At 41.0% G+C, this 16,360-nt stretch overlaps 1 protein-coding gene across 5 annotated transcripts in view; it reads left to right on the forward strand.

Annotated features, from left to right (window-relative positions):
• LOC100752691 (tripartite motif-containing protein 30A) overlaps window positions 1-16,360 on the forward strand; it is a 39,644-nt gene that overhangs the window by 14,260 nt on the left and 9,024 nt on the right. For 4 of the 5 annotated variants that reach the window (XM_027407899.2, XM_027407900.2, XM_027407902.2 and 1 more), the window contains exons 3-4: window positions 7,716-7,811; window positions 8,436-8,666. In XM_027407899.2, the coding sequence (XP_027263700.1) occupies window positions 7,716-7,811; window positions 8,436-8,666 (327 nt within the window). The remainder of the gene's footprint in view (window positions 1-7,715; window positions 7,812-8,435; window positions 8,667-16,360) is intronic. The other variant, XM_027407901.2, reaches the window with a different exon arrangement.

Below are 16,360 nucleotides of genomic sequence, written 5' to 3' on the forward strand. Positions count from 1 at the left end.
AGACATTGAAAAAAGAATTCTCACCTTTATATGGAAAAAAAAATGACCCAGGATAGCCAAAACAACCTTCTACAATAATAGATCTTCCAGAGGCATCACCATCCCTGACTTCAAGCTCTATTGCAGAGCTATAGTCCTGAAAACAGCTTGTTATTGGCACAAAAATAGACAGGTAGACCAATGGAATAGAGTTGAAAACCCTGATATTAACCTGCACACCTATGAACACCTGATATTTGACAAAGAAGCTAAAGCTATACAATAGAAAAAGAAAGCATCTTCAATAAATGTTGCTGGCATAACTGGATGCTGGCACGTAGAAGATTGCAGATAGATCCATGTCTATCACCATGCACAAAACCTAAGTCCAAATGGATCAAAGACCTCAACATAAATCCAGCCACACTGAATTTATTAGAAGAGAAAATAGGAAATAACCCTTGAATGAGTTGGTACAGGAGACTGCTTTCTGAACATAACACCAGTAGCACAGACACTGAGATCAACAATTGATAAATGGGACCCTCTGAAACTGAGAAGCTTCTGTAAGGCAAAGGACACAGTAAGACAAAACGACAGCCCATGGATTGGGAAAAGATATTCACCAACCTCATGTCCAACAGAGGGCTGATCTCCAAAATTTACAAGAACTCAAGAAGCTAGTCTCCAAAATACCAAATAATCCAATTAAAAAGTGGGGTACAGAACTAAATAGATAATTCTCAATAGAGGAATCTGAATGGCCTTAAGACACATAAGAAAATGTTCAACATCCTTAGCCATCAGGGAAATGCAAATTAAATCAACTCTGAGATACCATCTTACACCTGTCAGAATGGCTAAAATCAAAACCACCAATGACAGTTTATGTTGAAGAGGATGTGGAGAAAGGGGAACACTCCTCCTCTGCTGGTGGGAGTGCCAACTTGTACAGCCACTTTGGAAATCTGTATGGGGATTCCTCAGGAAAATGGGAATCAGTCTACCACAAGATCCAGCAAGTCCACTCTTAGGCATATACCCAAAAGAAGCACATTCATACAACAAGGATATCTGTTCAACAATGTTCATCACAGCATTATTTGTAGTAGCCAGAACCTGGAAACAACCTAGATGCCCCTCAACTGAAGAATGGATAGAGAAAATGTGGTACATTTACACAATGGAGTACTACTCAGCAGAAAAAAAATAATAATGGAATCTTGAAATTCGCTGGCAAGTGAATTGAACTAGAAGAAACCATGCTGAGCAAGGCAACTCAGTCACAAAAAGACAAACATGGTATGAACTCACTCATATGTGGATTTTAGACACAGAGTAAAGGATTACCAGCCTACTGTCCACACTGTCAGAGAAGCTAGTAAACAAGGAAGACCCTAAGAGACACATACATGGTCCCCTGGAGAAGCGGAATGGGACAAGATCTCCTGAGCAAATTGGGATCATGGGGGGAGGGAAGAGGGAACTAGGAGAATGAGAAGGGAAGAAGAGGAGGGGTGAGGAAGACATGATGGGGCAGTGAGGTTGAATTGGGGGAAGAACAGAAGAGAGCAAGTAAAGAGATAATATAATAGAGGGAGACATAGGTTTACAGAGAAATCAGACACTAGGGAAATGTCTGGAGAGTTACAAAGATGACACCAACTAGCAATCTAAGCAACAGAGGAGAGTCTACCTTAAATGCCCTCTTCTGATAATGAGATTGATGACTAATTCATATGACATCATATAGCCTTCATCCAACAGCTGGTGGAAGTAGAAGCAGACACCCACAGTTAATCCCTGAACTTAACTGAAATCCAGTTGCAGAGAAGGAGGACTGATGAGCAAAAGGGTCCATACCAGGCTGGTGAAACCCACCGCAGCAGCTGACCTGAACAAGACAGAGCTCTTGGTCCCCAGACTGATAACTGGGAAACCAGCATGGGATTGATACAGACCCCCCTGAATGTGGGTGTCAGTGAGGAGACCTTGGAAATCTATGAGACCTCTTGTAGTGGACCAGTACTTATCTTTAGCATAGGAATGGACTTTGGGAGCCCATCCCACATGGAGGGATATTCCCTGAGCCTAGACACAAGGGGGTTGGCCTAGGCCCTATCCCAAAGAATAAGAGACTTTGAAGAACCCCTATGGAAGGCCTTACCCTCCCTGGGGACCAGAAAGGGTATGGAATAGGTAGGGTGTTAGTTGGGTGGGCAGGGGATGAGGGAAGGGAGAGGGACCTGGGATTGACATGTAAAATAATTTTCTTTCTAATTAAAATAAAAAAGAATAGAAAAAAGAAAGCAAACTCGATATTGAGTTTCTGCAATGCCCATCTTCCTCTCTGACAAAATTGGTGTATGTATGTAGTTACAAATTTGAGGTCATTGTCCCTATGCTACACATTGGTTTAAAGATTGTTTAAATTATATTTGGGAAGCTTCAGTCACTGAGCAATTATGTTTCTGAGAATTACAGATTATAGTTACCCTTGATTCTTATACCGAATAATGTTATTCAGGTTCTTTATGTGCTCAGAGATGCACCCAACAAGATATTTGATCTTCAAACACTTCAAAGACCTACAGAATATGGCATTCAGATGTTTTAATAATTTAGAACTCCATTGACATGAGACAAAATTGCCCCTGACAGCACCGAGCTATTCCTGAGAGTATGAATGGCACCAATGACACTCCATTTGGAGTTTGTTTTCTTCTTGACTACTGGCTTTTTGAGCAAAGAAGTGCCCCTAACTTGACCATAGACTTTGGACACACTGTCCTAATAGCAGAATATAAATAGCAGAAAATAAACTTAAAGAGATTGTTGAACCTTGCCAAGTTGGGGTAAGACAGTCTTTCAATTTTCTGAGATGGTCTATCAGATACTCTAGGCCTTAGCCAAAGTTGGTTGCCTGGAGGTTACTTTGAGACCCTGGATGACTGTCCAGGTAGCCTGATGTTTCTGTCTTTGCTTGCTCATTTAGGAAGTAGCACACTTGCACTTCCTGCTTATCCTAGTAATGTTATTTTCCTTCTCAGGTCTTTGATGAGGTTGAAGACTAGACTGTCATAGCTAATATCTTCTCTTCTCTTATATAGAAAATACAGGTACAAGACTTAGACTTTCCAGATTAGGACAACTATCGGAGTAATCTCTGTTATATGCCTTTAACCCTGGGACTGGACTTGTAGAATGTGTCTATTGTTCAGTGTTACTCTTGCTCATTGTAGGTCTTAATTTGTGTATGTTTTTACCTTTCCTTCTCCTGGAATATGTTTGATATTTATTATCATTGTATATAGTTTTTGTATCAGGCTTAAAACCTTCTTTTGACAAAAGGGGAATGTGGTGGCATCTTGTCTTGCCAGTGAACTTGTAGCCATACCTTTTGGGAGTGATTTCAGGTGCAGATCTGGTCCATTATAAAATAGAGGAGGGGCTGGCTCACGTTCTCTTGTGCTTTGGAGAGCATCGGAAGGGCAGAGACTGCATCTTCTGGAGCAGGAAGACCATGGTGGTTAATCTTATCTGTGTAAGTGCTTCCTTGATAAATACCTATTATCATTTATCTTGGGTCTGATGGACTCATCTAAACCCCTTCAATGGGGTATATAGATCTCAACAGAGGGATCTCAAATCACTGAAAGGCACTTAAGAAACTGCTCAACATCCTTAGCCATTAGGGAAATGAAAATCAAAAAAACAACTCTGAGTACCATCTTACACCTGTCAGAATGGCTAAAATCAAAAACATCAACAATAGTTTATGCTGGATAGGATGTGGAGAAAGGAAAGGGTGGGAGTGCAAACTTGTACAGCCAATTTGGAAATCAGTATAGTGGTTTCTCAGGAAAATGGGAATCAGTCTACCACAAGATCCAGCAATTCCACTCTTAGTCATATACCCAAAAGAAGCACATTCATACAACAAGGACATCTGTTCAACTATGTTCATAGCAGCAGCATTCTAGCCAGAACCTGGAAACAACCTAGATGCCCCCCTCAACCAAATAATGGATAAAGAAAATGTGGTACATTACACAATGGAGTACTACTCAGCTGGAAGGGGGCGGGAACAATGAAACCTTGAAATTCGAAGGCAAATGGATAGAACTAGAAGAAACCATCCTGAGTGAGGTAACCCAGATACAGAAAGAAAAATATGGTATGTACACACTCATAACTGGATTTTAGACATAGAGCAAAGTAGAACCAGCCTACAATCCACACCTTCAGAGAAGTTAGGAAACAAGGAGCACCCTAAGAGAGACATACATGGACCCCACCACTCTTAAGAAGGGGAAAGGGACAAGATTTCCTGAGTAAATTGGGATGAGTTAGGGGGAGGGTAGGAGAAATAGGAGAGGAGAAGTGGAGGGGAAGGAGAAATGAGGGATCAAAAAGCCTGAGTTGGAGAAAGAACAGAGAAGGAGAACAAGGAAAGAGACACCTTAATAGAGGGAGCCATTATGGGCTCAATGAGAAATCTGGCACTAGGGAAATCTTCAGGGACCCAGAAGGATGAGCCCAACTAAGAATATAAGCAATAGTGGAGAGGCTACTTTAATTGCCTTTCTCCTATAATGAGATTGATGACTACCTTAAATGCCATCCTAGGGCCTTCAGCCAGTAGCTGATGGAAGCAAAAGCAGAGATTCATAGCTAAGCACTGAGGCAAACTCCTGGAATCCAGTTGTTCAGAGGGAGTAGTGAAGAACATAGGTGTCAAGACCAGGCTGGGGAAACCCACAAAAAATAGCTGACCTGAACAAGGAGGTGCTCATGAACCCCACTCTGACAGCTTGGGAACCAACATAAGACAGACCCAGGCCCCCTGAATGTGGGTGTCATTTGGGGCCCTGGACAGTCTATGAGGCCTCTGGCAGTGGAACCAGTATTTATCCCTATTGCACAAATGGGCTTTGGATGCCCATTCCCCATGGAGGGATACTCTCTCAGCCTAGATGCATGTGGAAGGGCCTAGGCCCTGCTCCAAATGATGTGACAGACTTTGATCATCCCTCAAGGGATGCCTCACCCTCCAAGGAGTGGATAGAGGTTGTGATGCGGGTTGTGATGGGAGTTGGTGAGGAAGTGGAAGGGCAGGAGGGAGAGGGAACCTAAATAAGAATGTTATTAATTTAAATAAAAATTAATAAAAAATAACAAACAATGTGGTGGAATTGTCCTTGTGAATTTAAGTCCATGACTAAGAAAAGCCAATACCTAAGATCCAGTCTAGTGACTATCAACACTGGGGTTAGTAAATGAATGACATACAGCAGCAAATAGAATGTGCATATGACAATTGAAATATCTAGGAAGAGGGGAAAGAATTCCATAATGAAATCCACCGGGGCAATGTCTGTGTTAGATATTTGTTTTCTGTTGTTTGTTTTTGAGCCCCCATGTAAATCCACAGAGACTGTTGCAGCATGCACAGGACCTGCAAGGGTCTGCACCAGATGGGATCCTGGAGCTGGAAGAAGTGGGCACATGCCCCCACCCCTAACCCACATGTGATCTCCAATTGATAGTATCTTGTAAATGAAAAACATTACTTTTCTCCAAGGGAGTCTCAACGGGGAAATAAACCACTTACTTTTAAGGATATGTTCCATACCCTGCCATTGATAGATGACCACACAAAATGTAGTGAACCTAAATTTGGAGGTTTTTTTCCTCTCTCATAAAGTTAAGTCTAGGCTGTAGTGATATGTAAAGTAAAGCCTTTATGTCTGGTTTTGAGTGAAATGTTTCAGCAAAACCTTTGCTATGTTTGTGTTAATCAGTAGAGGCTGAGAAACAGATGCCTGTTTTGAAACAGGAGACATAAAGGGTGTGGATCTGAATGGGAAGGGAGGTAGAGAGGAACTGGGAGTAGTGTCAGGGGAATCTGTAATCACAAGGTAATGTATGAAAAATCTATTTTCATTGAAGAAAAAAAACTTAATTACAGTAAAAAGGAAAAGAAATGACAAAGAAAGTACATGTGGCCAGTGTGCTGGTGCATGACTCAATCCCAGAACTCTGACAACTGATGAGTTTGAAGGTATATAGGTCTACACAGGAATTCCAGACCAGCCAGGCTACATAGAGAGATTCAGTATCAAAACAATTTGCCTGTGTATATTGTGGGGCATGTGATATATGTCGCAAGGTATGTGATGTATGTATATATTTATATGAACGATCAGAAAAACTAATACAATTATCCTAGTTCTCTGATGCCAGAATCAAAGTAACAGGTTTGTACTTGGTGGGATGATTAAGAGAGATTTCTGTGTCTTTGTAGGGAGTTGTGTGTGTATAAATACAAGAATTGATTGAGGCCATGCGCCACTCCAGGAGAGACACAGAGGAAATAGCTTCTGAGCTGGGAAAGACATAGTAGAAGCCTCCACATGTGGCTTCTACATTGAATCTCTTAGAAGAGAAAGTGAGAAGTAGCCTTGGACACATTGGCACAGGAGACCACTTTCTAAATATAACACCAGTAGCACAGACACTGAGAGCAACAGTTAATAAATGGGACCTCCTGAAACTGAGAAGCTTCTGTAAAGCAAAGGACACAGTAAATAAGACAGCAGCCTACAAAATAGCAACCCTATAACTGATAGAAGTCTGACCTCCAAAATATACAAAGAACTTAAGAAACTCAACATCAAGAGACCAAATAAGCCAATAAAAAATGGGGTACAGATCCAAACAGAAAACTCTCAACAGATGAATCTCAAATGGGAGGAAGACACTTAGGAAAATGCTCAATAACCTTAATCATCAGGGAAATGCAAACCAAAAGGACTCTGAGATACCATCTTACACCTGCCAGAATGGCTAAGATCCAAAACACTAATGAAAGGTTATGCTGGAGAGGATGTGGAGAAAGGGGAACACTTCTCCATTGCTGACAGGAGTGCAAACTTGTACTGCTGATTTGGAAATCGGTATGGCTATTTCTAAGGAAAATGGGAATCAATCGACCTCAAGACCCAGCAATTCTACTCTTAGGCATATACCCAAAGGATTCATACTCACACCACACAGACACTTGCTCAGCTCTGTTCATAGCAGCATTATTCGTAATAGCCAGAACCTGGAAACAACCTAGAGCCCCTCAACTGAACAATGGATAAGGAAAATATGGTGCATTTGCCCAATGGATGGAGTACTACTCAGTGGTTAAAAACAAACAAACAAAAAAAATGACATCTTGAAATTTTCAGGCAAATGGATAGACTCAGAAAAACCCATCCTTAGTGAGGTAACCCAGACCCAGAAAGACAAATATAATATTTACTTACTCATAAGTGGATATTATACATAAAGCAAAAGACAACCAGCCTACAGGCCACAATCCCAGAGAACTTTTGTAACAAAGAGGACCCTAAGAGAGACATACATGGATCTGCCTAGGAAGAGGAAATAGACAAAACCTACTGAGTAAATTAGGAGCGTGGGGGATAGGAGATAGGGTGGAAGGGGAGATCGTAGGAGGGAAGGGGGGTGGAGAAAATGTGTAGCTCAATAAAAAGTAAAAATAAAAAGATTGAACTGGAAACTGAAGATTTACACACTTGCTGTGCATAAGTCCTGGCACAAGTTTGTAAAAAGAGAATAGTCTTAGGCTTGCTGTCTTTCCAAAAGGGTTTCTTGACCTTTGATTAGGAGCAGCAGTACTGCCAAGCACACAGCTTGATTCTGCTACAATTCCTCTCCCACAGGAGAAGCTCCAGGCTGCTATGGAGATGCAAATGGCAAACAAGAAAAAATGTGATGAATGGGAATGTGACCTGCAAAAGGAGAGAACTTTCTGGGAGGCAAGTGTGGACCCTTACTGAGGGAGTTAGCCTGATGCAAGGGAGGGATCTGGGCAAGAAGCTCCCTGACTCTTCATTCCCTGGTAGTTGATGAGGCCAAGGGGCCTTGATTAGTCCTCTCTACCTGTTCCCTTGGAGCTGGGGCTGCACAGTGGGTGCATCACAACTGAGCCTGGCTGTGTGAGGAGCTGACACCATGGAGGGGCCTGGTGAGAATGGGCATTGAGTCCTCGGTCTTACCCCTGTGGTGTTTTCTAGAACTATGACTGTTGGGAAAGATGATTGGAAACTGTCACAGTTCTGTCCTTGGGTGTGTCTTCTCTCAGATGTTCAGAAGTAGCATGAAGAGTATTGCAGGAAGGAATAGGAGTCTGGGCAGCTGTGTGAAAACTGAGCCACACCCAGGCATCCCACTTTGGCTCAGGTGGCCTTGGTAAAGGTGACCTAATATGTCTGTTTTGGAATGTCATGGAAAGACACTGAAAGGAGATACATGCTTCCCTAAGATTCCCTTCCCTCCTCAAGCTCAGTTCCCTGTGAGAAGTCCCCACCACAACAATGATTTTCTGTCCTCCAGTCCCATCAGGACAGTCTGAATTCCTCTCCCCTTTCTTATCCCTCAAGACCCAAATACAGAGTGATGTAGAAAATGTTCAGATGGAGTTTAAAAGATTGCGGGGATTCTTGGACTCCAAGGAGAAGAATGAGGTGCAGAAGCTGATGCAAGAGAAGGAAGACGTTATGAACAGCCTGGCAGAGTCTCAAAATGAAGTGATGAAGCAGAGGGAGGCAGTGAGAGACCTCATCTCAGATGTGGAGCATCAGTTAGACTGCTCAACCATGGAAATGCTGCAGGTAAGACTGCAGGAGGTCCCAGCATCTGAGAGTCAGGAGACCTGGAAGCCTTTTTCCTCCCTTTGTGCTGCTTTGATATTCCTGGTGAAGACAGTAGGGCTGTCTGTGCCCTCCCTGAGCTCTTTCCTGAGCCAGTTTCAGAGGCTAGGGAATCATTGCATGCATGGATGGCAGGGGAAATTGCATTTTTTCAACTTTTTTTTTTAATTTGAATTAGAAACAGGATTGTTTTACAAGATGATCCCAGTTCCCTTCTTCCTCCCGTCCTCCCTACCACCCCCCCAAAAACTAAAACCCTATCTATCACTTATCCTTTCTGCTCCCCTGGATGGTGAGGCCTTCCACAGGGTGTCATCTGAGTCTATTGTATCCTTGGGGATAGGGCCTAGGCCCACCCCTGTGTGTCTTGACTCAGGGAGTATTCCGCTATGTAGAATGGGCTCCCAAAGTCCACACCTATGGTAGGGATAAGTATTGAACTTCTATAGGAGGTCCCGTAGATTTCCGAGGATACATCACTGAAACCCATGTTCCTGCCGTCTGGATCAGTCCCGTGCTGGTATTCCAGCTAACAGTCTGGGGAGCAAGAGTTCCCCGATGTTCAGGCCAGCTGTTTCTGTGGGTTTCACCAGCCTGGTCTGGACCCCTGTGCTTTTCACTCGTCCTTCTCTGCATCTGGGTTCCAGTTCAGTTCAATGATTAGTTGTGGGTTTCTGCTTCTACTTCCACCAGCTGCTGGATGAGGGCTATAGGATGGCATATAAGTTAGTCATCAATCTCATTGTCAGGGGAGTGCATTTAAGGTAGCCTCTCCTCTGCTGCTTAGATTGTTAGCTGGTGTCATCTTTGTAGATCTCCAGACATTTCCCTAGTGCCTGATTTCTCTGTAAACCAAAAATGTCTCCCTCTATTATGGTATCTCCATTCTTGTTATCATCTATTCTACCCCTGACTCAACCTTTCTGTTCCCTCATGTCCTCTGCATCCCTCCTCTTCTCCCCTTCTCATTCTCCTAGCTCCCTCCCCCCTCTTCCTGTGCTCCCAATTTGCTCAGTAGATCTTGACCCTCTCCCCTTCTCCAGGGGCCATGTATGTCTCTCTTAGGGTCCTCCTTGTTTATTAGCTTCTTTGGCAGTGTGGATTTTAGGCTGGTAATCCTTTACTCTGTCTAAAATCCGCATATGAGTGAGTACATTCCATGTTTGTCTTTTTGTGATTGGATTACCTCGCTCAGAATGTTTTTTCTAGTTCCATCCATTTTCCTTCAAGATTTCATTGTTTTTTTTTGCTGAGTATTACTCCATTGTGTAAATGTACCACATTTTCTCTATCCATTCTTCGGTTGAGGGGCATCTAGGCTGCTTCCAGTTTCTGGCTATTACAAATAGTGCTGCTATGAACATGTTGAACAGATGTCCTTGTTGTATGAATGTGCTTCTTTTGGGTATATGCCTAAGAGTGGAATTGCTGGATCTTGTGGTAGACTCATTCCCATTTTCTTGAGGAGGCGCCATCCAAAGTGGCTGTACAAGTTGGCACTCCCACCAGCAATGGAGAAGTGTTCCCCTTTCTCCACATCCTCTCCAGCATGAACTCTCATTGGTGTTTTTGATTTTGGCCATTCTGACAGGAGTAAGATGGTATTTCAGAGTTGTTTTGATTTACATTTTTCCCTGATGGCTAAAGATGTTGAACACTTTCTTTCGTTTCTTTCAGCTATTTTAGATTCCTCTATTGAGAATTATCTATTTAGTTCTGTACCCCATTTTTTAATTGGATTGTTTGGTGTTTTCGAGAATAGCTTCCTGAGTTCTTTGTATATTTTGGAGATCAGCCCTCTGTCAGATGTGGGGTTGGTAAATATCTTTTCCCAGTCTGTGGGCTGTCGTTTTGTCTTGCTGACTAGGTCCTTTGCCTTACAGAAGCTTCTCAGTTTCAGGAGGTCCCATTTATCAATTGTTGACCTCAGTGTCTGTGCTACTGGTGTAATGTTCAGGAAGCGGTCTCCTGTACCGATTAATTCAAGGGTATTTCCCACTTTGTCTTCTAATAGGTTCAGTGTAGCTGGATTTATGTTGAGATCTTTGATCCATTTTGACTTAAGTTTTGTGCAATGTGATAGGCTTGGGTCTAACTGCAGTCTTCTACATGTCTGCAACCAGTTATGCCAGCACCATTTGTTGAAGATGCTCTCTTTGTTTCATCGTATAAATTTAGATTGTTTATCAAAAATCAGGTGTTCATAGGTTTGTGGGTTAATATCAGGGTTTTCACCTCTATTCCATTGGTCCACCTGTCTATTTTTGTGTCAATAACAAGCTGTTTTCAGGACTATAGCTCTGCAATAGAGCTTGAAGTCGGAGATTGTGATGACTCCAGAAATTCCTTTATTATACAGGGATGTTTTGGCTATCCTGGGTCTTTTGTTTCTCCATATAAAATTGAGAATTGTTTTTTCAAGGTCTGTGAAAAATTGTGTTGGGATTTTGGTGGCACTTGCATTGAATCTGTAGATTGCTTTTGGCAAGATTGCCATTTTTACTATGTTGATCCTACCTATCCAAGAGCATGGGAGATCTTTCCATTTTCTGGTATCTTCTTTAATTTCTTTCTTTAGAGTCTCAAAATTCTTATGGTACAGGTCTTTCACGTTTTTAGTTAGTGTTACCCCAAGGTATTTTATGTTGTTTGTGGCAATTGTAAAGGGTGATGTTTCTCTGATTTCTTTCTCCACCAATGTGTCATTGGTATATAGTAGGGCTACAGATTTCTTTGAAGTAATCTTGTATCCTGCCACTTTACTGAAGGTGTTTATCAGCTGTAGGAGTTCCCTGGTAGAGTTTTTCGGGTCACTTATGTAGACTATCATATAGTCTGCAAATAGTGAGAGTTTGACGTCTTCCTTTCCAATTTGTATTCCCTTGATCTCCTTTTGTTGTCTTATTGCTCTAGCTAGGACTTCAAGGACAATATTGAAGAGGTATGGAGAGAGTGGACAGCCTTGTCTTGTCCCAGATTTTAGAGGAATTGGACTGACTTTCCCTCCATTTAATTTGATGTTGGCTGTTGGCTTGCTGTATATTTCATTTATCATGTTGAGGTATGTTCCTGTTATCCATGATTTCTCATGACCTTTATCATGATGGGGTGTTGGATTTTGTAAAGGCTTTTTCGGCATCTAGTGAGATGATCATGTGGGTTTTTTCCTCAGTCTGTTTATATGGTGGATTACATTGATGGATTTTCGAATGTTGCACCTTCCCTGCATCCCTGGGATGAAGCCTACTTGATCATGGTCTATGATTTCTCTGATGTGTTCTTGGATTCCATTTGCCAGTATTTTATTGAGAATTTTTGCATCAATGTTCATGAGGGATATTGGTCTGTAGTTCTCTTTCTTAGTTGTGTCTTTGTATGGCTTGCATATCAAGGGTATTGTAGCTTGGTAAAAAGAGTTTGGCAATCTTGCTTCTGCTTCTATTGTGTGGAAAAATTTGAGAAGTATTGGTATTAGCACTTCTTTGAATTTCTGGTAGAATTCTGCAGTGAATCCATGTGGCCCTGGGCTTTTTTTTTTTTTTTTGTTTTTTTTTTTTTTTGTTTTTTTGTTTTTTTTTTTGTTGGGAGACTTTTGATGATTGCTTCTATTTCCTTAGAGGTTTTAGGTCTGTTTAAGTTGCTTATCTGTTCTTGATTCAATTTTGGTAACTGATAACTGTCCAGAAAATTGTCCATTTCCTTTAAATTTTCAAATTTTGTGGAGTACAGGTTTTCAAAGTATGACCTGAAGATTTTCTGGATTTCTTCAGTGTCTGTTGTTATGTCCACCTTTTCATTTCTGATTTTGTTATTTTGCATGATCTTTCTCTGCCTTTTGGTTAGTTTGGATAATGGTTTGTCTATCTTGTTGATTTTCTCAAAGAACCAACTCTTTGTTATATTGATTCTTTGAATTGTTTTCTTTGTTTCAATTTTATTGATTTCTGCCCTCAGTTTGATTATTTCCTGGTGTCAACTTCTCGGGGTGAATCTGCTTCCATTTTTTCTAGAGTTTTCAGCTATGGTGTTAAATCTCTGGTGTGGCTATTCTCTAGTTTCTTCATGTGAGCACTTAGAGCTATGAACTTTTCTCTTAGTACTGCTTTCAGAGTGTCCCATAGTTTGGGTGTGTTGTGTCAACATTTTCATTGAATTCTAGGAAGTCTTTAATTTCTTTCTTTATTTCTTCCTTGACCCAGGAATGTTGCAATTGTGTATTTTTCAATTTCCATGCGTTGGTAGGTTTTCTGCACTTTGTTTTGTTTTTGATTTCTAACTTTAAAGCATGGTGGTCTGATAAGACACAGGGGATTATTCCAATTTTTTTGTACCTGTTGAGGTCAATTTTTGAGAAGGTTCCATGTGATGCTGAAAAGAAGGTATATTCTTTTGTGTTTGGATGGGAAGTTCTATAAATATCTGTTAATCCCAATTGGGTCATAACTTCTGTTAGTTCCTTTGTCTCTTTGTCTTGTCCGGTGGTGGTCTTGTCCAGTGGTGGTCTTGTCCAGTGGTGGTCTTGTCCAGTGGTGAGAGTGGGGTGTTGAAGTCTCCCACTATAACTGTGTGAGGTCTTATTTGTGATTTGAGTTTAATAATGTTTCTTTTACCAACCTTGGTGCCTTTGTATTTGGGGCATAGATGTTTAGAAATGAGACTTCTTCCTGATAAATTTTTCCTGTGATGAATAGGAAATGACCTTCTTCATCTCTTTTGATCGATTTTGTTTGAAGTCTAACTTGTTAGATATTAGAATAGCTACCCCAGCTTGTTTCTTGGGTCCATTTGATTGGAATATCTTATTCCTCTGAGGTAATGTCTGTCTTTGAATTTGAGGTGTGTTTTTTTTGTATGCAGAAGAAGGATGGATTCTGTCTTCGTATCCAATCTGTTAGCCTGTGTGTTTTTATAGGCGAGTTAAGACCATTGATATTGAGGGAAATTAAGGTTTATTGAGTGTTTATTCTTGTTTGTTTTTGATATGTTGTTGGTACTGGTATTGTATGTGGATTTACCCTGCCTTTTATTTTGTGTTTTTGTAGAGTGGGATTGTCTATTGCCTATGTTTATGTGAGTGTAGTTAATTTCCTTAGATTGGAGTTTTCCTTCCAGTACTTTCTGTAGGGCTGGATTAGTGGTTATGTATTGTTTAAATCTGGTTTTGTCGTGGAATATCTTGTTTTCTCCATTTATAGTAATTGAAAGCTTTGCTGGGTATAGTAGTCTGGCCTGGCATCCGTGTTCTCTCAGAGTTGGTAGAATATCTATCCAGGTCCTTCTGGCTTTCAGAGTTTCCATGGAGAAGTCTGGTGTAATTCTGATAGGTTTGCCTTCATATGTTACTTGTCCTTTTTCCCTTGCTGCTCTTTTAATATTTTTTCTTTATTCTGTACATTTGGTGTTTTAATTATTATGTGATGAGGGGACTTTCTTTTGTGGTCCACTCTATTTGGCCTTCTGTAGGCTTCTTGTACTTTCATTGGCATGTCTTTCTTTTGGTTGGGAAAGTTTTTTTTCTATGATTTTGTTGAATATGTTTTCTGCACCTTTGAATTGGATTTCTTCACCTTCTTCTATACCTATTATCTTTAGGTTTGATCTTTTCATGGTGTCCCATATTTTCTGGACATTTTGCTTTATGGATTTGTTGGACTTCAGATTTTCTTTGCTTGATGAGTTTATTTCCTCTAGTTTATCTTCAGCGTCTGATATTCTGTCTTCCATCTCTTGTTTTCTATTGGTTATGCTTGCATCTGTGGTTCCTGATTGTTTACTCAGCTTTTCTACTTCCAGCATTCCCTCAGTTTGTGTTTTCTTTATTGTCTCTAATTCAGTTTTCAGGTCCTGAATTGTTTCCTTCAGCTGTTTAATTTTGTTTTCTTGACTTTTTTGGCTTTCCTTGAATTCTTGCATCTTTTGGTTTGTCTTTTCTTCCATTTCTCTGAAGGATTTTCTGATATCCTCTCCCAGGTTCTCTATCATCTGCATGAAGTTGTTTTTAAGGTTGCTCTCCTCTGCTTCTTCTGTGTTGGGATGTTCATGTCTTGCTGGTGTAGAGTCCCTAGATTCTGGTTTTGTCATATTGGTTTTTCTGTTGTTGGATGTGTTCTTATATTGTTGTCTTCCCATCTCTTCTTCCAGTGGGTACAGGCAGTGTCACTTCCTTTCCGGGTGTGTATGTGTCCGGTGTTCTCTTCAGGTGGATACAATTGGCTTGGATACTCTGATGGGTCTCAAGGTGGGTGCAGGTAGGACTGAGGCACTCGCTCTCCAGGTGGGTGAGAGCAGGACTGGTGCAGAGATGTCAGCAGACTCTAGGTTGCTTGGTCTTCAGGGATCGAGTCGTCCTGCCTGCAGACCCTTGGGCAAGAGTTTCCAGGGTGGGTAGGCGAAAGTTGGACCCAAGGCAGGGGCTGAAACAGCTCACCTCTGCACTCTCTGCACTCTGTGGGGGTAGGAATAGCCCAACAATCTCAGCAGAGTCAGGGTCCCAGGGTCCTCCGGAAATTGCATGTTTTACCTTATCAAGTACAGTACAGAAGCTGAACCTTGTAGAGAAGATGTGTTGCATCATGGGTAGTTACTACCCTACTGTAATGCTGAGCATGTGTGAAGCACATTTTCAGCTGTCATTAGTCACTTCATCTGAATTTGAAATTAGTAGAAATTGTTTTTCCCTTTGGATGTTTGGAGACTTTAACCCCCACTGCCTCTGATTCCTGTGATATGGTCAGTGGGAGGGGAGTCACCATCCAAGATCTCAGAAAGTTTGCCCTGCCTATGTCTTCAAGTTACTGAAATGTAATGTGTCTTTTTTTATCCTTATAGGTGCAAAGTTTGTTTTGTATTTTCTCTCTATCACATTTTTAATTAATTAAAACAAAAGTCATATTCTGGTGATGAATATCTCTGTAGGGATTTGTTTCTTTAGTCTCAATTGTCAATCTTATAGACCTTGGTAGTTCTAGGAACATTTCATACTCCCTTTAATTAATTGCTTTCCATTGTGTTGATTTAATTATTATCGATAACACTCATTTATTACCTATATTAGATAGAATTATAGATATAGACTAAACTAAGTTAGTTCACATAGATACTAACTACAGCCACCATACTCTATGAGCCTGAAATTGTATTTCTTGACAAAAGAATCTGCCCACCTTTCTCTGCCTCCAGTCCCTAATGACACAAATTCCAGTCTTTACTTTGTGAGATCAATTTTTGTACATGACACATATTTAAAAAGTATTACTTGGTGTTGTCTTTTCCTGTGCCCAGCTGGTTTAGTGTAACATAAATTTTCTGAGTTCAGCCAAGTTACCACAAATAGCAATACTTCTTACTTTGAATGCCTAATATTTGAACATATACATGTAGCTCAATAAATAAAGGTCCCAGAGACTGATATTGGGGTTCAAGCTCCAAGCTGAAAATCAGAGAAGCAAAGCAGCCAAACCAGTAGCTCTTACCTCTACCCAGCTGAAATGGCAATCTTGTCTCCACAAATCCTCAGAGGTAAAAGCTCTCAGATTCCATCTCCTCCTCTTATATTTCTTTCTCTGTCCAGCTATATCACTCTTGTCTCCACCTCTCCAGCGCTGGAATTAAAACCATGTGATCCCAAGTGCTGAGATCACCTTTGTGTGAGCTGT

The sequence above is a fragment of the Cricetulus griseus genome, chromosome 3 (assembly GCF_003668045.3).
Source record: "Cricetulus griseus strain 17A/GY chromosome 3, alternate assembly CriGri-PICRH-1.0, whole genome shotgun sequence".
NCBI classification, from domain to species: domain Eukaryota; kingdom Metazoa; phylum Chordata; class Mammalia; order Rodentia; family Cricetidae; genus Cricetulus; species Cricetulus griseus.